General features: G+C 33.6%; 1 protein-coding gene across 2 annotated transcripts in view; it reads right to left on the bottom strand.

The window, feature by feature from the left end:
- WASL (WASP like actin nucleation promoting factor) overlaps positions 1 to 22945 on the bottom strand; it is a 67123-nt gene that overhangs the window by 7892 nt on the left and 36286 nt on the right. For both annotated transcript variants that reach the window (XM_019031472.4, XM_004046139.5), the window contains exons 2-9: positions 19000 to 19134; positions 16652 to 16738; positions 16189 to 16285; positions 14540 to 14563; positions 6804 to 6972; positions 6048 to 6090; positions 4940 to 5093; positions 2586 to 3106 (exon numbers count right to left, since the gene is read on the bottom strand). In XM_019031472.4, the coding sequence (XP_018887017.1) occupies positions 2586 to 3106; positions 4940 to 5093; positions 6048 to 6090; positions 6804 to 6972; positions 14540 to 14563; positions 16189 to 16285; positions 16652 to 16738; positions 19000 to 19134 (1230 nt within the window). The remainder of the gene's footprint in view (positions 1 to 2585; positions 3107 to 4939; positions 5094 to 6047; positions 6091 to 6803; positions 6973 to 14539; positions 14564 to 16188; positions 16286 to 16651; positions 16739 to 18999; positions 19135 to 22945) is intronic.

Genomic DNA, 22945 nt, shown 5'->3' on the forward strand with positions numbered 1-22945 from the left:
AGCATAGCTGTACTAAATTACCTATGTTTTAATACATATATATAATATATATTTTTGAAATTCTTAATCATTTCCCAAAGACAATTATTTTATTTAGACAAACTTTCCATTTTGATCTGTACAATTCTTCCTCTAATACTCCTTGTTCTTCCTGGAGTAAACACCTTTTTTAAAAAAATTCAAAGTGGTTCCCCCTAAGATATAGATTCATTCCTTAGTATTTTGGCTTTAAACATTATGTATTAACTATTTCCAGTATAGAAGTACCACAAATGAAAAAAGATAACAGAGAGTTTCAGAGCTTTGTATTTCTGCACAAGGCTCTCAAGGAGGTACAACAGCGGTAGGGACATTTAGACTACCTTTAAGCAATGTGATAATGTAAAGCAGAGAGCACAAAGCAGAAGTGAGCATACTCTCATCAAACACGTTTTTTGAAGTGCTTACTTGAACAAAGTACTATTTGAGGTACTAAAACCATGGAATTCAAAAATATATGTGAGTATTCAATACCTCCTACTAGCTCTTTAAAGTAAGCCTATGGTTTTATGTTAATCATATTCATCACAGAATAAATTGATGGATTTACTCAAAAAAATTAAAGAAACATAGCCACAGAAATTTCAACCACAAAATTGTCTTTTTCAAAAAATAACGAACTCAGATTACATGTATAACATGCCAATAGTTCACTGATTATGCACTCTATGATTGCAATAAATGCAATCAAAAGGAAAGTGATTATTTAGGATAAAAATGGCCCCCATCCAACACTTAGAATAGAAAATATTTTTCTTTCTAAAAGATACTTCTTACACATCAATTAACAGGTTTTGCTTCTTTTTTTTTTTTTTTTTTTGGAAAGAAAGGGAGAGTTGGGATGGGAGAAAGTTACGGAGAAAGTAAATAGAAATTTAACTCTTAAACTTTTTAAAATAAATGAGGATACAACTTTATTCGTTAAAAATTTTAAATCACCTTATTATAGCTAAATGAGAGAAAGAAACGAAAGTTGGTTTGTGAAAAGGAAATAGAAAAGGGAAAACAAAAAGGTGGGTTAGGAGTGAGAGTTACGGGAATGAGAATGACACAGGAACTAGCAGAGATTCCAAGGTAAAAGCTGGGCTGTGGTCATTTTGACATTAACTCTCCCCACTAACCACTCTTTAAAGTTCTTCAACTGCTCTTGACAGGCCTTTAGTCTGATCTAAACGGGGAAAGAGAACAGAGATGACTGTTCATAGGTTTAAGTGTCATCCTGAATACATGTAAAGAAAAGAGCTAGATACATTTTAAAGATCAGAGTCTTCTTAAATCTATGCTAATGTTTACATGTTTTCATTCAATTACTTGTGCTTCCTATCTATTACTCTCCTTTTAGACAAAGTTTCTGAGATCTAGAAAGTTACTTTAATTCCTATACTGGGAAATAATTTTCAATTAAAACATCCTCTGTCGTCTCCATTTACTTCACAGAAAAACTCTATCATCCATGACCTCCCTGAAGTCCTGGAGAACATGTTATAAAAGGCTCCAAAAGAAGTATGTAAATGTAGACAGGTTAGGTTCTAGGATAGGAGTCAGCAAACTTGAGCCCATGGGCCAAATCCAGCCTGTTCTTGGATTTTTTTTTTTAAACTATCTAAAAATTAAGCTTGATTTTTACATTTTTAAATGGCTGAAAGAAAATAAGAGTATTTTTGATACGTGAAAGTTATACAAAATTCAAATTTCAGTGTCCAAATATAGTTTTATAGAACACAAGCATGTCCATTCATTTACGTATTGTCTGTGGTGCTTCTGTGGTAAAACAGCAGAGCTGAGTGGTCACAAGAGGCCATATTGCCTATATAAGCCTAAGGTTTTACTACCTGATCCTTTATAGGAAAATGTTTGCTGAACTCTGGAAGATTAAATGACCTGTAAGATTAAACGATTACCTCATCCAAATCAGATAATCCTAAATTTACTTGCCATCACTGTCAGAAATTCTATTACAACTCTTTCAATTTTTTTTGGTCTGATTCTCTACTAATCTAAATTTTAGAACATGAAAACTTTGGAACATGATTTAATTTTCATAAAGCTACTGGTTTAGATTTCCTAAGGTGATCACAATTGGTTTCAAGTAGGGCTATTTTTAATTCTCATAGCTTAATAAGGATTTTTCTTTAAAGTACCTTTTATTTGAAAGTAAAGTCTAGAACAATGAATTGCAAACATCCTGTAAAATTCCATTCACATGAAGTTCTAGAATAGGTAAAACTAATCTATGGTGATTAGATCAGTGATTGTTTATGGAAAGATTAACTGAGAAGAGGTATGAGAAAACCTTCTGGGGTGACAGAAATACCCTACATTTGGATATAGAGATATAGGTTACATGGCTATAGAGATGTATCAAAGCTGAATTAAAAATTTGTGCATGTCACTGCATGTAAAAGTATTTTTAAATTTATAGGGTTAAGAATGAATTAGCAAGAGGAAAAAAGAATACACTTTTCAAAAATATCTTTCAATAAATTACTTTAAAATTCCATTATGATAGAGGATCTAAAATGAAAAAAAAAAAAAAGCTTACTTACAGACTTTAGTTGGATACCCTGTCGTATCTGGTCTAACAGTGCATCTCGTCCAGAGCAGGACACTGGCCGACTGTTCTGCTCCACTTTTTTTAGCTGAGCACCCTCTCTAATTTGATCTAAAAGAGCCGCTTTGTTTCCTGCAGTAGTTGGAACCTGATGGTCCCCATCAGAAGGCAGGCCAGGTGGGGGCGGTGGCCCAGGAGGAGGTGGAGGTGGAGGCGGTGGGGGTGGTGCCACTGGCCCTACCCCCAACACAGATGGAGGTGGTGGTGGAGGCCCTGAAGGTGCTGAGGAGGGAAGGGCTGGAGGTGGAGGAGGGTACATCCTATTTGGCGGTGGTGGAGGGACTGCTACACTTGGCCTGGAAGGAGGCGGTGGTGGAGGTGCAGCTGTGGGAGCTCTTGAAGGTGGTGGGGGAGGAGCACCTCTTCCCCTAGCAGGAGGAGGAGGAGGACCTGAGTTGTGTGGAGGGGGAGGAGGAGGAGGTGGCCCTCCCCTTGATGGCGGTGGAGGTGGTGGTGCTAAAATGCAAACAGAAAAAAAGGCATGCTTTTTTCTTCTCATAAACATCATATTGAAAAGTAATTCATTTTAACATGTATAAAAATCAAATAATACCAAAAAAGGGTCTCATCTTTGCATTTTATTTTACAAAGATACCTGAGCACAGATGATATCTCACAATTCTTTTTGAGAATTGTCAGCCTAAAGATCACTTTCTTATTGGTTCTTAAAAAACTATGAGCTAAAACAGAATAGTTTATTTTTTTGGAAATTAGTACCAGTTCTGAAAGTAAGGGGAATAAACATTTTCTACTTTACAAAATAATAACAAAATATACCAATTAAACATTTTGTTAATTAGCATTATTTTACATTTTAATAAAAATAAATACCTTCCCTCTTTAAAAAAGAATCAAGTACGCTTATTTTTTTAAATAAATTCACATTCAGAATTATAGTGTAGCACAGCTTAATAGAATTCATTCACATTAATCTGCGCTAAAGCCCAAATATAATGCTTTCTTTTCAAAATGTAAGCCTTTGTCATTTAATTTACATTTGTACTTTTATAGTATAATGTCTGTATCTCTAAAAATTGTCTGCAATTCTAGTAATGGCATTATAGGAGGCTGGTTGCTTTGCTGAAATGCTCAATTACTTATTCCAGAGACATGAACTGGTTATTAACAAATTAACTGAGAATTTCCATACACTGCAAAATTAAAGTTATTAACAAAAATTACTATTATTCCAGTAGTCATGATATTAGCATTCTTATTCTACATCAGTGAAAATGTAAGATATAACAGAAAAATAAACTTGGCTGAGCATGGTGGCTCATGCCTGTAATCCCAGCACTTTGGGAGGCCAAAGCGGGAGGATCACTTGAGGCCAAGAGTTTGAGACCAACCTGGCTAACATGGAAAAACCCCGTTTCTATTAAAAATATAAAAATTAGCAGGGTGTAGTGGTGCATGCCTGTAATCTCAGCTACTTGGGTGGCTGAGGCATGAGAATCCTTTACATCTAAATATCCTGAGACTAGTACTGGCATAATAATGTTTATGAACTATATAAGTCAATCTATCAATCAAAGTTTAAATGAACACTGGCAATGAAAAAGACATAAGTAAACTGAATGCCTAATTTAAAATGACAGTTAAGTTCTTCAGAAGAATGTTTTAACCAGAGCTTTTGCTTAACTACACTATTATGAGTATGCAAAAGCTAGGAAGAAGAAAAGAAGGCAGTCCTAATAAGGTAGGAAAGAGATGACTGTTATATTGGAAAATTTAGAGTATTTTATCTGCATTTTACTGCGATAATTATTAAGACAAAACTGAAATACGAGGTCCTTTAAAATAAATATCAAATCTTAAAAGGTTATAAATTGTGCTCTCAGGTACAAAAGAAAATTTCATACTTTATCCAAGAAGAAGGATTTGTATTTCAAAATAGAAAGTTTACATTATTTATATTCTGGAAATGCGTATATTACTAATTAGAAAGTGATTATATTTAAATTATTACTTCTGAATTACAATAAAATCTGGTGGTTTATAGGATTCCTTAAGTATAACATTAAGGCAACTATAAGTTTTTACTTTAAAATAGAATAGCTGGGAAGATTTTGTATGGATTTTTATGAATAAAGAATAAACAAAACCTTGTAAAGTTTTTTAGTTATAATGAAATAATGTTAAGACACAGTGTGATGGACCACATTAGTTGTCCATAAACTTCAACATTCTGCTCAAGGAAGGGTTCACATGTATGAATGTAACTGTTTCCCTGAAACTGACCTCAAAAGATTAAAACAAAACAGAACGCTGAATAGAGATAAAAGTTACCTTGCCTCCGCAGTTCATTTTTAACAGCTTCAACACCTCCTGTTTTTTCAATAAAGTCATATATAACTTTTGATGTTTCTCTGTCTTTAAGTTGTGCCTCTGAGATTCCACACATATCGAAAAGATTCTTCAATTCTGGATCCAAATTATTCAGCTACAAAAGAAAGTAACTGCTAACTATAAAAATATATCCCAATTTAAAAAACATAATTTTAAGTCTCATCTGTGTCCTTCTGAAATTATTTTGCCTAAACTTTTAACATGCTTATATTACTTATGTGCTAACTAAAATATTTTATTAAAAAAAACTGAACAGATATATTCCCTATTTTATTCTTCTTTTTTGTTTCCTGCCTTCAAAAAGAGGGCATCTCATTTAGATTTCTATTAGCCTATTCATGATTCAGACATCTCCAATGCTCATTTATTCTACCTTGTCCTAAGTAAGTATGTAAAAATCAGGAATAAACACAAAAAAAGTAAATTAATTTGAAAATCTGAGAGCAAGGATCTTCCTGTAATCCCAAACACCTTGCACAATGCCCAGCACAAAGAGGTGCTCAGTATGTTTGTAGAGTTAACATTGTAGCTATAACAAAAATAACTAAAAATATTTTTTACTCCAATCACAAATAATATCTCTTTAAAATAATGCATCCAAACGCTGATTAATTTTTGCCAGCAGTTTCACAGTGCTCTAAAACAACGGCAAAACTGCCAAAAAGAACAGGAGAATGAAAAGATCTGGAGAATTCAACAACTGAATATTCAGAATCTGATTATACTACTTTCTAGTAATTTGGTATACACTCCCCTGAAATTATCACTTGGCAGAAATGATTTTCTTCTCTTGGCTTTCAAAGCACAAGGATTTTATTTATACAGTGTATAAAGCCAAGGTACACAAAACCTTAGTCTAAGTCTTTAGAGACTTAGCCATGAATGACAGAACAATAATATGGTTTTAAACCTCAGTTGTATACATACATAAAACACAAGCACATTCAAACAGATACTAGAAACCACAAAAATGAATTAAAAAAATCTAAAATAGGCCAACACATTTCCACATACAGTTATAACGTATATGATTTGAAAACATACTTACATCAAAGCCTGTATTTGGATCCCAACCAACATGTCCAATGTGCCTGAAGTAGAAAATAGAAAAAAAATAGAAAAACAAAATGCATAAAGGGCATTATAAACACAATATATATGAAATCCAATCTACATTTGGCTTTGAATTTTTGGTCTGAACGAACAGTTCTCACAGACATAACCATATTGTGATAAAAACTATGTACAAGGAGTCAGAAGAACAGGATTCTAGCCCTGACTCTGATACTAACTAAAACTTAAAATTTTTGTACAATCTCTCTGAGCATCTGTTTCCTTAATTGTCAAATTACCATAAGAATCCAAGCATTATATATATGACGGGATACGGGTTTCATAATGAGCTAATAAAATAATGCATATGAAAATGCTTGAAATATGTTAAATACCAAAGGTTTTTACTGCCCCTAGGCAGTATCTGTAAACAATTTCTAAATGCTATTTTTAGAGCAAAGTGAGAAATCATTTTTATGTTCAATAATTAGTTGAAGAAACAACTTTATCTAATTTTTCTTTTCTCATAGTTGAAAAAGTAAATAAACCGCAAGATTCCAAGAACATCTACAGAGCAGCTGCCTTAAAAAAAAAAAAAAACTCCAATAAAGTACATAGTTAAAACGGTATCCAAGTGATGAATGTACACACCCTCCCGAAAAGAGAAGAAAATTTTCTAACAAGTTAAAAATCAAGAACAGCAATGAATAAATCAAAAGTGAAGATAAGAACAACAAAAGAACTGTCTTACTGGAAATTGCTTGGTGTTCCTATATCTGCCTTGGTTAATCTCTTCTTTTTAGCTTTTCCCTTCTTCTTTTCTTTGGTATGGGAGATGTTGTTGACTTGTGGACCATAAAATCTATTTGTTGTGATTTCTGGATTTTTTATATCAACTGTAGCCATGGGTAGATTAGGACCTGCAAATAAAACCAAATTATATAAAAGGGATATAATTTAAGATAACTGATATACAATCATAATTTACAATTTAAATACTTTTTCTGAAATAGGATCACTTCATTATAAATTATTTATATTTTAAACTTTTATATTTTTTTATAAAGTGCTGCCTAAATTTCTAAAACCTCTAAGTTCTTGAAGAAATTAGTGTAGATGCACTATTTCAAAGCAAACTTACATTTTTATGCCATTAAATTTCATAAAGAATATGAACTTCCAGCTAGAATTTAAATATAATTAGTCTAATCTCTTAAATTTTGATTATAATAGCCTCATATCCAACACATTGCTCAACAGTAAAGTGAAACATATCTTGTAACAAGGATAAAGAAAGTAAAGTAAGTATCTATTTTTGTTTTAAATTTAACAAAGAAATATAGCCTGAACTCTTTGTTTCAACTTTATTAGTCAAGAAGAAAAAGGGTACTTAAAATTATTACTACCATTTTTTCCAGAACTGGCATCCTTAAGTCAAATGATATTTTCCCCACCAGTACGCATACACCTTGACTATCAGAAGTATAGAATTTAAAAATTTAAAACGCAAAAATTCTTAAAGCACTCATCTTGTGCAAGAATCAACAGTAAAAATGTCAAAGGCATCTTTCCATATTATTAATAGTATCTTCAGAAGTGGTACTAAATGTAGCACAAAACTTGTCTTACAATTCAAAATAAAATTCTTGATCTTAAAAGTATGAAAGTCTGAATGTGGAGCATTCAACTGAAAAATTTCTTAAAAATTCAACTAAAGGGCAACACATGTTCCTCAGAGATCCTATTTTTATATATGGTTCTCTGACAAATCCTCCTTTGAGACCAAGTTCCTCTGAGGTGACTACATTAACGACCACTTCCAAAACATATGAAATACTATCATCATTGTGTAGAAAAGAGTTTAAGGCAGCACACTTTAGACTGCTCTTCTTAGAAAGGACCACTTGCAAGGTTGGCCCTCAGTTGACCACTTGGGAAGTTGGATTTCAAGAGGGTTCCCACTATTCCCTGACAAGGTGGGCTTATTGTGTCTAAATTGTTTGTGCTAACGATGCAGTTTATGTTGAACATCTACTTTCCTCCTGGGAGTCTGGAATCTTGGTAAGTGCAAGGCAGGGTAGACCTATGTAACTAGCCCTCAACGAAAACCCTGGGCACCAAGTCTCAAGCTTCTCCTTTAGACAACATTTCACGTTGTCACAATTCATTATTGGAGGAATTAGGTGCAACCTCTGTGTCCTCCACTGGGAGAACTCTTGGAAACTTGTGTGTGGTTTTTTTTATGAACTTCATCCCACGTGTCTTTCCCTTTGCTGATTTTGTTTTATATGTGTTTTCACTGTAATAAATGTTTGCCATGAGTACAGCTATATATTAAGTCCTGTAAGTCCTGGTGAATCACCACCTCTGAGGATGGTCTTGGGGATCCCCAACATAATCAATAAATGGCAAATAGAAATCTCAAGGCTAATGTATATTAGTTGATCCTTAAAATCCAACTTGACTGTTATTCTTTAATTATGCCCCAAACTGCCAAAGTATCCTACTTACTAAAATTATCTGAAAAAAATAAAAAAGTTTATTTACATGGGTAAATTGTATATACCCTATTTTCTCCCAACTCTACTATTAAAGATAAAAAAAAACTAAAACAAATTTATGAAAGCCATGTCACCTTTTCAAAGAAGTAAATAATTTGGAAAGGCATATTTTTAATATCACCAAAATTCAACTCTTTTCCCTTAATATTCAAATCCTATTTATATATAATATTTTAATAATCCTAAAGTTTTAGTTACAATTTCATTCAAAAATTCCATAGGAAGTTGTTGACATGGATAAGAAATAGTTTTTGGGAAAAATGAGAGCTAGTGAATAATATGGATAAAATCATTAAAAGCTTTTTTAGTGCCCAGGGATAATCTGAAAAATAACTAGATCAGTAAGTAAAGGTGAGTTAAGCAGTATCGAATGACCTGAAAGGGTGATTAGGATGTGAATTTTCAAATTTGCTCAGGTATCAGATTTCGGCATTTATGTAGTTGTACAAAATAAAGGACTTACTGAGAATATCCAGAATGTAGGGACTAGAGGGTTGAATTGGGGTTACACTCAGACCTTCACAGACTTATCTGGTGGTCTACTTTTACTTCTCATTCTTCCCTTTCTGCCCTCTCACTTCTTATCTTTACCAGTCAGTATCAGGAACACTATCCACAATAAGGATGCTACAAATTACTTTGTTTCTTATCTTTATATCTTAATAAAATGTAAGAATTAAGACAGAATTAGGAGTATCAGAATTAGGTACTCCCTGGCCAGGCACAGTGGCTCATGCCTGTAATCCCAGCACTTTGGAAGGCCAAGGCGGGCAGATCATGAAGTCAGGAGTTCGAGACCAGCCTGGCCAATATGGTGAAACCGCGCCTCTAATACAAAAATTAGCCGGGCGTGGTGGTGTGTGCCTATAATCCCTGCTACTCAGGAGGCTGAGGCAGGAGAATCACTTGAACCTGGGAGGCAGAGGTTGCAATGAGCTGAGATTGCGCCACTGACTCCAGCCCAGGTGACAGAGCAAGACCCTGTCTCAAAAAAGGAAAAAAGAAAAAGAAAAAGAAAAAGAATTAGGCACTCTCTTTATTTATATGACTTTTCTGGAACTAAGTATTCAAATAGTAACTATAAACAATCAGACTCACCAGTAAAATATAAAAACAGAAAACAACAAAAATATTTTCTGCCACTTTAGCTTATATAAAAGCCATCTATTATACTATAGATGACTAGCATGGAAACACAGTTGGATAAAGTTAAGTTTAATGATTTAAATTATCCAAGCTAGTATATTTTTGAAAAATCAGCTTCTTATAACCTTCATTTATATAACTCACTAGAGAAAGTAATTCAGCTGTCTCTGAGGAAGATTCAAGAATGAGGATAGGAACAAAATGTAAGTGATATGTGAAACGAGTAACAATGTTTAACTCATACCGTAATCAGACTGTGTTTCCCCTCTTCCTCTACCCAAAAATCAGGCATGAATATATTATTATGCATCAACATTATCTCTTTAAGTCATTATAGATGAATTTCATTAGTACTAGTTAAAACATTATTTAAGACTATAAAGAAAAATCCATATAATGGAGATATATAGAAAATTAGTATTAGATGGGAAATTAGAGTTTCTTTTCAAAATCGCCTTTCATTTTATTAATGAAAATGAAGGACAGTAAGAGTCAGGTGATCTTTATAAAGTCATATGATTAGTGACAGAAGCAAAAGTGTATTCTGATATCTTGGTTCCTAGTCCACTACCCTTCCAATTAACTACTTTACCTCTTTTTTGTTTTTGAGATGGAGTCTCACTCTCTCGCCCAGGCTGGAGTGCAATGGCGCCATCTCGGCTCACTGCAACCTTTGCCTCCGGGTTCAAGTGATTCTCCTGCCTCAGCCTCCCAGGTGGCTGGGACTACAGGTGTGTGCCACTAAGCCTGGCTAATTTTTCATATTTTAGTAGAGATGGGGTTTCATCGTATTAGCCAGGATGGTCTTGATTTCCTGACCTCGTGATCCACCTGCCTCGGCCTCCCAAAGTGTTGGGATTACAGGCGTGAGCCACCGTGCCCGGCCAACTATTCTACCTCTTATACCTCTTACACAAAAGTCAAACTACAAGGTGGATAACACCGCTAATTTTACAAATGTCATAATACATTCTTTGTTTACCAATTTTTCAGTTTTCTTGGTCTGTGGTCCAACAAGTCATTATTCAACAAATATTTACTAACAACTTACAGAATTTAGAAAAAAATGGATTTCTACACATTCAAGAGGTTAGGTACTCGGTTATTTCTGTTGACAATGGTTATTTACTTTAGAGTTTGAAGATGTTAGGAAATAAGTTTAAAATGGTATTCTAGAGCCAAATTAAGTATCTGTTTCAAGCGACACACTAAAAAAAGTGATAACCTGTTTAAGGTATAGAGCCATTTTTTAAACAATGTAAAGTATATGAAAGATTTAGTAACAGATGTACGTACTCAAGTCATTTCTAGTAAAGTTTAATTATTCCATTTATGAAATTACACTCATCCTAAGAACTACTATGTAAACATATAATGAAGGCGGGCTGTTTTCCTTTTTTAAAAAACAAATGACAAATTAACTCCTTCTGATTAAGGATAACTGTTGCACGAAAAGGTTTTTAAATGTTCTTGTGAACAGACATGTCTAGTTAATTTTAAATCTAAAAGAACTCAAGTTTCCCATTAATTACATAAGAAGCAAAGAAGCCTCACCAAGGAAAACAGTTGAAAAACAGGTGGCCTAGAGGCCTCTGATGTCAAGCAGTCATGAAGCTGAGAACAAATCATTGGAAAGCATATATGCTAAAATGTGAGACTGACCAATAAAGAAATTAGAAGTGAGGAAGTTACTGAATTGCATTTTAGCAATGTATGTAAATTCTACATAAAGTATCTTTTTAATAATTAAAATTTGAAAAGGTGTGGTAAACTGATAATCTAAATAAGGATCGGAGACAAAGCACCTGCATAGCTACTGGAGGACATGGTCCAGGGGCCCACTGCCACCTAGTGGTAGTGCACCAAATACAGTAAAGTAATAATACTGCCTCCTAAACAGTGGTCTCCACTTAGTGGGGAAAGCAAGATAGTTGAATGCAAAGCAGTTTTAAAATATTACAACTTGTATTAATAATTATTTCATTCTTTGTGTATTAATATATTAATTCCATATTATATGTATATTTTATAAGTATACAAGTATTGGCAATACATGCTGTATAATTTTGTCCTTTAACAACACTATTAAAAAAAAACCCTCCATTTATTTAATGAAAGAAGTCTGAAACCACTGGGTCAAATAATTAAAACTAAAGATTTAAAACCAATAGCCAACTCATAGAAAGAAACTACATTTAATTCTTTTTTTTTTGAGACGGAGTCTCGCTCTTTTTGCCCAGGCTGGAGTGCAATGATGTGATCTCGGCTCACTTGCAACCTCCACCTTCTGGGTTCAAGCAATTCTCCTGCCTCAGCCTCCCGAGTAGCTGGGATTACAGACATGCGCCACCATGCCCAGCTAATTTTTGTACTTTTAATAGAGACGGGGTTTCGTTATGTTGGCCAGGCTGGTCTTGAACTCCTGACCTCAGGTGATCCGCCCGCCTTAGCCTCCCAAAGTGCTGGGATTACAGGCGAGAGCCACCGCGCCCGGCCTGAAACTACATTTAATTCTAAGTGGGTCTCTTAGTAGGGGTAATAAAATTATGAAACACCACTGTTACATAAAGAATTTTCAAATTCTATCTATTCATGGAAACTAGGTGCCTCTTCAGAAATTCATTTTATAAATGTTCAGCCCTCCATATTCACAGTTCCATATCCATGCATTCCACATCCATGGATTCGACCAACTGTGGATTAAAAATAAAAATGGATGGGTCCATCTGTTCTGAACACGTACAGAACATTCTTGCTATTATTCCCTAGACAATACAGTATAACAACTATTTACCCAGCATTACTTCTCAGCCTTTTGGCTAAGACCAAATGTACCTAGCATTTACATCGTATTAGGTATTATGAGTACTCTACAGAGGATTTAAAGCATACAGGAGAATCTGTAGTTACATGCAAATACTATGTTGTTTGTATCGCAGACTTGAGTATCAATGAAGTTTTGTATCCATGGGGGGATCCTGGAACTGATCCAACATGGATACATGTATTTACAACCTTAATTTTAATTATATTATTTCTACAGCATCTACACTTTAAAATATGGGGTTACTTTCCCCAAAGTGTTTCGATGGCACCACTAGAAAGTCTTCTCTGTTGGTACTCAATACTGTATATACTCTCCAAACTCAAAATAATGTAACAAATTCAAAAAGGTTGAAATACTAGGCTTATATCAAGGAAAATTTCTAATACTACATTAAAAGTTCACAGATGAGCAACCTGTAACTCGGCTGCTTCTGTTTCTTTTGCCTCTACCACGTACTAATTTATATATCCTGAGACATGATATTTACCCTGTGTCTCAGTTTTGCCTCCAAATCATCTTGACTTAACATAGTGGTTAAAGGGCCAGTCTCTAGGGTCAAATCATCTGATGCTGAATCTTGCTTCACTACTTACTAGTTATGAGACCTTGAGCAAGTTACCTATCTGTGCTTCGGTTTCCTTATCTATAAAAGAGATAATAGGAGCTACTTCAGAAGGTTGCTGTACAGTGCCTGGCAGGTAGTAAAAGATCATTAACTAGTAGTTGCTATTATTGTTGTTGTCATCATCTTCATCAGAATAACTAATATTTATTAAGCACTATGCTAAGCTTTGATTACTTCAATCCCCGTAACAGCCCTAAAAAGTATTAATATTTCTATTCAAAAGAAAAAGTGAAACTACACAATATTTGGTACCTGTTAAGCACTACTGAAGGTAGTCAGGCATTTAAAAAATTAATAATAAGGTAAATAACCCAGAATTTAATACAGCAACATTTGGTTCATGTTTCTGTATCAGGAAAAGAAATTTAAGGACAAAATCAAAAGGCAACGTATCTGTTTAAAAGAAACAAACCCCAACAGTCACCAATAGCTGTCATATATTAAGAACTTTGTATTATGTAAGTTTTCCTTGAATAATCATTCTAGGTTCTGATAAGAGGATTTGAAATATGCTTTTAAAAAGCAGCCATTTTCTCTATCATAACAAAGTGTGCTGGAGAATGGTTCTTTACCTTCATAGAGTCAGGGACCTCATTTAAATACGATGAAAGCCATGGATCCTCTCTCTCCAGAGAAAAGAACATATTTAGCACACAATTTCAGGGAGTTTATGAAGTCTAGAGTAAGAATTTCTACCCCTGAGACCTTATCTTTTACATCCTGGTATTCTGCTTTTACTCTCTGGTATTCAATGTTTTTTAAAAAATGAATTCATAATACTTCAAGTGGTCATTATCAAATTAAAGAGCATTATACAGAGCTAAATTAGTTCTAAATACACCACAACAGTAGGTGTTCATTTTGAAAGGGGCTTCATATAACACATAAGCAATGTGAAATAATATTTTGAAATAAGAATGAAAGGTAAATCTTGAAGTAGGAAATTAACAAATATTCTAGACAAAATGTACTGCCTCTAGGAAAAATGTTAAGGTCCGATTGTATACTTAGTCAACTGTGAATCCAGAATTAAAATATAATAAGTATTAGTGATCTTCACCCTATGTATTCTTTCTTCATGTTAGAAAAATATCAAAGAATATTGTTTCCTAAGTCTCATCTGTCAATCATTAATTAAAAATAGGAACACAATAAACTGTATAATTTGATCATAGATACTAAACATTACTTACTAATGTATGGTACATGTTTCCACAAGGATTAACATGTGAAAGATACTAAATATTACTAATGTATGGTACATGTTTCCACAAGAATTAAACTGTCATCTAAAATCTTAAAAGATAAATAATTGTCAAAAAGCTTACCATTTGGGGGATCTCGTCTTTTCTCTGTTAGAAAATAAATTAGAAGAATATTATTAAATATATGTAAGACAACATCAACATAAAAAAATTAATTCACTAAACTGTCTTATTCCTAAATTGACATACGTGTGACTAAGGAAGATTTTTCAGAAGACCCAACATTTAAGTAGAGATCTAAATAAAATAAGTAAGGGAACAATACATTCAAAGGCCCCAAGGAGGGTGCAACATGAAAGAACATCATGAAGACTGGACTACAGTGAGCAAATGGCACAGTGAAAGGAGACAAGTAAGAAGGAAAGTCAGGGACTAGACCATGTAGGGTTCCACAGGCCATGGTTAAGGACTATAGATTTTATGTGTATATGATAGGAAGCTCTTACAGAATTTTAAATAGAGAAAGTGATATAACCTAATCTACAATTCTAAAAGTTTACTCTAGCTACTGTATAGAAAAGAGATAGTAAAAAGGACTGAGTAGCAGCAGGAAGACTAGTCAGAGAGCTAGTGTGGCAGCCCGGCTGACAGATCATGGCAGCCTGGATTAGGATGCTAGCAGCAGAAATGGTAAGAAATAGTCAGACAGGACATGTTTTTGAAGGCAGAGTCAATAGGACTCTGATAGGATTTATGAGGGACCATGGTGAGCCTGAGGGATAAGATGGAACAAATGCCTTTTACTGAAACAAGGAATATTAGTAGAAGAATAGGAACAGATCTGAGTGGGGCTAAGGTTCGGGATACAGGACATGGATCAAATATTCTGCTCAGACCGTGTTAAGTCTAAAGGCTATTCTGCCACTTGAGTAGACAGAGTCTGAAGGTCAGGGAAGATGTGTCAGTACTGAAGGAAAAACTTTGAGAGTCATTGGCATACAGTTTTTGGAACTATAGGACTGGATGAAAGCACATGTTCTTTCTTCTGAAACTCGTCTGCTTAAGATGATTTTGGAGAGGTTCCCTTTTCCTAGTCACCCTTCTCCACTTTACAAGAGAAACACCTGGTTCACTGTTGTCATATAATAGTTCTACTCCAATTAATTTAAAGCTTTATGCTATCCTGCATTGTTCTATAATTGTTTTATATGTGTTAGAGTTGTTTCACACACTAAACTAAGTTCCTTATGGGTTTTATAGTATATAGTATTAGGAACAAAATAGAAAGACAAGGCAATGTTTACAGATCTTGTTAGCAACTCTGCTTATTTGCTTCTAAGCTTACCTAAAGTCTTTGTTTACAAAGTATAAAATACTTTTAAAACTTTACAAACAATGCTATCACAAATGCAAAATTAAAAGTCAATATATATGAAATTTTATCAACAAAAAAGGTTATTGGATTGGGCCCTTCGGTAAATCTAAAAAAAATAGTTCTCAACAAAAATATTATTTATTTTAAGGTAAGGACCACCAAATTTTTTTGTAAATAGTAAATATTTCAGATAATAATTTTGGCTTTGAGGACCATATAATCACTGTCATCACTATTTAACTGTGTTGTGACAAAAAAGTAGCCAAAGACAACATGTAAACCGATGAATACAGTTAAGTTTCAGTAAACTTTTATTTACAAAAAACAGGAAATGGACCACACTTGCCCCATGAGCATTAGTTTGCTGGCCTGATTTAAGTAATTAAAAAAGGGTTACCAGATTTCCTTTGTCGACGGCCCAACAGGTCTGTAACTGCTTTTCGAAATTTTTTTGCTTCTTCTTCATTGGCAAAATTAAGAGCAACTTGACAAGTCTGAAATATTTTCATCACAAAGGGGAAACAACAGAATGTATGAATTTAGCTTTATATCATAAAAACAATGAGGAAAAGAAGTATATTTCTAAAGAACGAAAGGTTAATTTTACTAGCAGATAAGACATTATTTTATGATCTGAATAACTTAACACAAAAGCATGAAGAAGTTCAAGTAAAAGATTACTATTAGAGAAGTTACCTATCACAGCAGACACAAATACTAATTTGAATATTTCATCTTCAGCAAAAAAATAAAATAGCAAATTGAATTTGATCTTTCAATAAGGTTCTATAAATAATTTGGATTAGAAAAGGCAAGCAATGAAATAAGTAAAGATGGCAATAAAGAAAAATATGACTTACATCTCCAGCAAAGGTATGAAAATATCCTCTAGGACTATTATATACAAAGTTATTGTATAGCTCTTGTTCCCACAATAGTTTCCCATCCTAGAAAAAAGTTAAAAATTAAAATAAGAACTACCAAAACATAATCTCTAGGAATAAAACAAAGAAGATGACTCATATTAAGAAAACTGTTTATATTAAAAGTAACTTTTAATGCACACATGTAACATATTTATAATATATAGAGTCACATAATCTAATCAGTAATTTCTTAAAACTGCAAACACTGGATAATGTATCTTTCATAAAACCTACATATCAAGTCAGTTTAATTCAGCTAAGATATAATCTCACTAGCCAACCATTTCCAAATTCAGCTACTTGGTCAAATACATAATAACCAGAATAATTACTAGGTCATCAATGTTACATAGAAGGAATAGGATACTTTTGTACATGAACTGATTACCAAAGCACAGTTCCACCAGCAATATTTAGACCATGTACTATCAAACACTGCAGGAATACTTTACGTTCTTTCCCTCAATTTTATAGATGTGGGAGGGTCAAATATACCTTCCTTGTACTGCTAATTAACCATCTCCAAATTCTTAACTTTTGCAGAGTACCTTTCTAATTATATACTAGTATAAGTAGTAGCAATCACGATGCAGAAAGAAACTGATAATTAAAATGTATCAAGGTTAAACTATGGATAAGAGTGCCATGATGGCTGCCATATCTATTGCCATAGTATAAAAAATATGTTTAATCTTAATACCAAAGGTGACGAATTATGAGTGTCCAGCAATTGGAAATAAGTGGTTAGAGAAAGATAGTCATTGCCCTATTCAGAAATGCAAGGTTCTACCTAGACCACAATTTAAAAATATGTAAAATACACTGTTCACACATTATAACTACTGCAATGGAATCCCTTCTTAGTGGAGTAGTATGTGTATGCCATTTCTAAATAGTGCTTCTCAATGGTTATGAGAAATATGTCAAAGCACTTGGGGGTTTCTTTCAAACTATGTATGTGTTCCCCACCCCCCAGAATCACTGCCATAGTTAGCCACTGCTAGTGATTACTAGTAAGCCACTGCTAGTGACAGAAGCATGTCATATCTCTCAGCTGTCTTGAAAGCAGACATTAAGAAGCACTAATTTAGCCCGGGACTGGTGGCTCAGGCCTGTAATCACAGCACTTTGGGAGCCTGAGGCAGGAGGATCACTTGAGTCCAGGAGTTTGAATCCAGGCTGGGCAAAACAGCAGAACCCATCTCTACAAAAAAATACAAAAATTAGCCAGGTGTGGTGGCATGCACCTGTAGTCACAGCTACTCAGAAGGCTGAGGTGGGAAGATTGCTTGGGCCAAGGAGATCAAGGTTGCAGTAACCTGTGCACTCCAGGCTGGGTGAACAGAGCAAGAGCAAGACCCTGTCTCAAAACAACAACAACAACAACAACAAAAGAAGCACTAATTTACCAAATACCATAACTGAGATCTCATTTAATCTCAGTGAAATACTTCATAACAAAGCAAGATGGTTATCTGATTTTACAAATAAAGCTGAGACCAGAGGTGTAAAAATCTCTTCACTGTTATCTATCAGGTCATATTAGCACCCAAGAGTTTAGAGGCAGTTTTAGATTTTTGTAATTAAAATCTCATTGCACTTATTGCCACATATAAATATTAATCATGGAGGCTTACTTACAGGAAGGTTTTTAAAAAAATAATGGAGACTTCATCTTAGCAAAATATTTTTATGACAACTGTAAGAAATGAATACCTAACAAGGTATTCAATCTATAACAATGTGATTTATGATTGGGAGGGAGGGATATAAAGCTATGAAAATCTGAATATATCTATCATGAGAAACAATATAAGGAAAAATGAGTAGCAAACAGATTTTTATAGATATTGAAATGTTTTAAACCTGGGCTAAATAATAGTACATACTGAGCTAAAATATTATTTTGTTGTTACCTGAACAGACTATCTACGCTATTCTATAATGAACCAGGTGGAATAAAAGAGTATCATTAAAAAAATACAGAGTGTAAAGAAAGCCCAAGAACCAACAGGCATAATTAAAAAAAAAAAAAAAAAGCCTTAATGCGTGGTAGCAGTAGAAAGATAAAATAGGATACTATTCACATTCTGGCTTCAGACATGTTCCCATTTGGTCATGATTTCCGTATGCCAATATCTAAAAACCAAGCTTCACTCTTCTAATATTAGTTTATGTACAAATTTAAATATCACATATAGGATAAACAAATCTAAACTAAATTATAATTGATATAGAAAACCTAATCACCTAGTTTAAAGTGAAAGCAAAACAAAACTCACCTTAATGTCAAATATTCTTAAAAAATAAGATCTCTGTGGATTGTCCTTAACAAGACAAGCAACACCACTGCACTTCTTTGACCACATACAGTTCCGATCTGCTGCATATAACTGCACCACTGCTGAAGACATAGTCTGCAAAATATAAAATTTATAACCATTAGGTTCAAAATAATATGTAGATGATCATAGCCCCTGCTGACAGCTTGACCGCAACCACCCAGCTAAGCTGCTCCTAAATTCCTGATTCACAGAAACAAGGAAATAATAAACATGTATTGTTATTTTAAGCCACTAGTTTCTGAAGTAATTTCTTATGTAGTAATAAATAACTAATATAATAACCACATAACAATAATTACTGAAAACATTTATTATGCTTAAAATGTGTTAGGAAATGTGTTAATCACTTTTAAATATAGCCTCATTTGTTATTACTATGATAACTTCATTTTTTACTTGAGAAACCCGACACTAAAGAGGATAATTTGCCCAATACCACACAGCTAAATGGCAGAGCTGAAATTCCAAATCCAGGCAATTTGTGACTTCAAATCTAGCATTCTTACTCCCCCTATTATTGTTTCCCAATAAAGTGAACACTTAAGCAATGAAGTAGTAGCATTAGTAATGGCTGACTTCTATAAAGCAGTTAAGCACTTATCTAGATAAGGATTGAGACAAACTTGAAAGCAGTATTACCACCCTGGAAGGCAGATTATAGTATCTCCTTTCTAAAGTGAGTTTAAGATTCTAAGTGATTTGCACAAGTGGCCACACAGTTTTAATGCTATACTGAGGATATGAAAAAGATTTGAGTGAGTATTATCTCAATTTTGCCAAGGATAGTCCCTAAATAGAACCCTTTCAGATGTATAGGAGGGAAGCTAACTCGTTACATGCAATGGACACTTTAGGGCATTAGGATTTTCCAGTACACCATGTTGCCCCCTTCCTCAAGACTATATCATGAAAAGGTGTAAACTAATTTTATTCTAAATTAAGTTTATTTTATAACCTAGAATGTAACTATTCAACCTTAAGTTTCTATGAAAGCGATACATACTTACACTGATAAAGCACTTACAAATACTCTGAAAGCCACAATTATGTTTTCTGATAAAGTAATTTCACTTCTAAACTAGAAATTAAGAAAATCATTTAGAATATAATACTTCATATTTTAATGTAAATATAAAAATAAAATATTGCATATAAATATATTTTTTTTAAAGAGGAAGAACTGAAATAACCTAAAATAGGAGATGATTAAGTAATTATGGTACCTTAGCTCAACGGAATTTGGGCTCTGTAATAAAAAATAGACTACATTAAGATTTGAAGATACGCTGTTTTAGGTTTACTTAACTATGCCTGAGGGGTGCCCTCTTTTGGTAAGAGGAATTTCAAAGAACAATTATATGCACAAATCTTTTATAACTAGATACTAAAGTCAGAAATGTAAGATCAGTATACTGTTAGGATCAAAAGTCCATAAAGACTTGCTCAGATAACAATGTTCAATGTTATGTTTTTAACATTACAGACCAAACTCAACCTTGAACTTCACACACAGTACTGAGTAGGACACAAAGGAACAGAAAAATTTCTGCAAGAGTCAATAAAAATTATAACTTAAAAACAAAAAATGTGTATCCTGGGACACTGGGTTTCAAAGAGGAGACTGAAGAATGTGGGACACTTTTTGGCCTGCTGAAAACACACTTGTGTTTGCAAGTGCACAATCTCAGGATGATAGTGCCACAGGCATCCTGCTGCCAGCACTGAAAACTTCAGAAAAATGCGTCTTGCATACACTATCTAAAGGTACCAAATACCAGGCTGAAGAATTCAAAAATCAAACAAGCGATTTGTTAGTTCTAAGGAGAATTCACATAAAGTCTTTTTTAGTACGGTATTGTCAAAATACATTAATTTCTAAAAAGAAAAGCAATTAGGAAACTAGATGTACCAAAATGAAGATCTAAAAATCTCCCTACTTCACTTTTTACCAGAAATCAAGAAGTAACAGCTCACACACACACACACAAAAGTTATTCAATAGGGTCTGAAATTCCATTACGAAAATCCCCGTGCTAGCCAAAGGACTAAATATTCATGATGTTATAAATATTCATGTTGTAAAACATCATGTGGCTATATATGTGAACTTTAAAAAACAAAACAAAACAAAAAAAACTAAACTAAAAAACATTTAAACCTTTAGATAAACTTAAATTCTTAAAACACCTGCTTAAGAAATAAAGACTAACAATGCTATAATTTTTCACAGACAGGATACTGCATTATAAACATTAAAACTAAAAAAACAACTATTCAAAAGCAATTTTCAGTAACTGGATTTTCAAAAAATTTGCTACACTCTTATTATCAGTCTAAGTGTCTATTTCATTAATTCTTACCTTCATCTGGCAGTCTGAAAATGACATACCACAGCACCTTGTAAAGCCTTTTCTAATTCAGAATAATTACAGTGAATATGAGAATAACTACCATACATTTAATACAGTATATTAATGCTAGACAATATAAAAACAGTCACTAATCCCCACACTCTAGATTGACAGTGACTTAATTAAGTTTTTAAAGACATTCCTTCCATTCCTTTAGGTAATTACAACGAATCAATTCCATTCCTTCTTGTCTTTTGTAATTAAGAAGATATTAATGAAAAACAACCTAAGAACAAGTGCTTAGGAAGGGAAATCTATTTCTTATTACCCTAATAATGTTAAGGTTAAAATCTGGTAATTAAAAGGAAAAAAAGTACTGTATCAACTTTGGTAGAAACAGGACCTGTCATATCTTGTGTATTCCTGATACTTCAGTACTGAGTAACTGTAATGACATATTCATTCTCAGAACTATGATGATCAAGGGCAGGAAGAATATGGGGGATGTATTCTAGGAAGTGAATTCCCTCCCACTGTCCTTCTGCCTGGGACTTCCACCTCTTTGAGGTTGACTCTGCACCAGTGGAGAAGTATTTCTCTGATTCCTTAGGTTGAAATGACTTTTTTTGGGGTTTTTTGGTTTTTTTTTTTTTTTCACATTTCTGAAGTGCTTGTTTGTGTACCTTGTGTTACTCTGTTATTCCACTGGTCTTACTCTAAATCAGAATAATTTTCTGTATTGATTTCCTAACCACTAAAAAGACCGCAATTCCCATAAGCACTTAAAGTAGTTCTGCAAGCTTGTACTTTCACTCCACCTATACTTTGTCCCCAAGTGAACAAGTATTTGTTAAAAACTACATGTTCTGATTTTGATAATGATACTACAATAATAACAGAATGACTCTGATTTTAGGATATATAGCCTGAAATATTATAAAGAGGCATTATGTCTGCAACTTATTCTCATGTTATTCAGAAAAAAATAACATGCATGTATACATATATAGAGAGAAAAAAGCATGGTAAATGTAATAAACATTTGGCAAATCTGGATGAAGGATATATAGAAGTTCTTTGTACTGTATCTGCAAGTATGATATTATTTCTAACTTTAACAAGCACGGATGATTCATTAAAATGTATGACTCTTAGCTCTCTTTCACAACCACAGCAATCTTGAGAAGGTGGTCCTCTCCCCAGAGCCATTACTACCTCTATATATGTTAGCCACTGCTGTAATGGCCCAAAACTAAGAAAACTCCCACTTCCTCCCATTCCCTCTATATGTGTACCAACTTTCTTAAAAGTTCTATCCTGCATAAGACTTAAACCACAAACATTCAGCACTTCTACTGTTTAAATTCCTTTCACATTTTCAGAACAACCACATTATGTAACAGGTCAGAATAAGAATTTTAGATCAGGAAAATAGGTATTTCTTTGACTACAGAAACAGCTAGACAACGAAAAGACTAGAAAATACTAGGAGTCACAGGGATCCTTGTTTTTAGCCATCAACTGCCTACAAC

This window comes from Gorilla gorilla, chromosome 6, assembly GCF_029281585.2.
Source record: "Gorilla gorilla gorilla isolate KB3781 chromosome 6, NHGRI_mGorGor1-v2.1_pri, whole genome shotgun sequence".
NCBI lineage: Eukaryota > Metazoa > Chordata > Mammalia > Primates > Hominidae > Gorilla > Gorilla gorilla.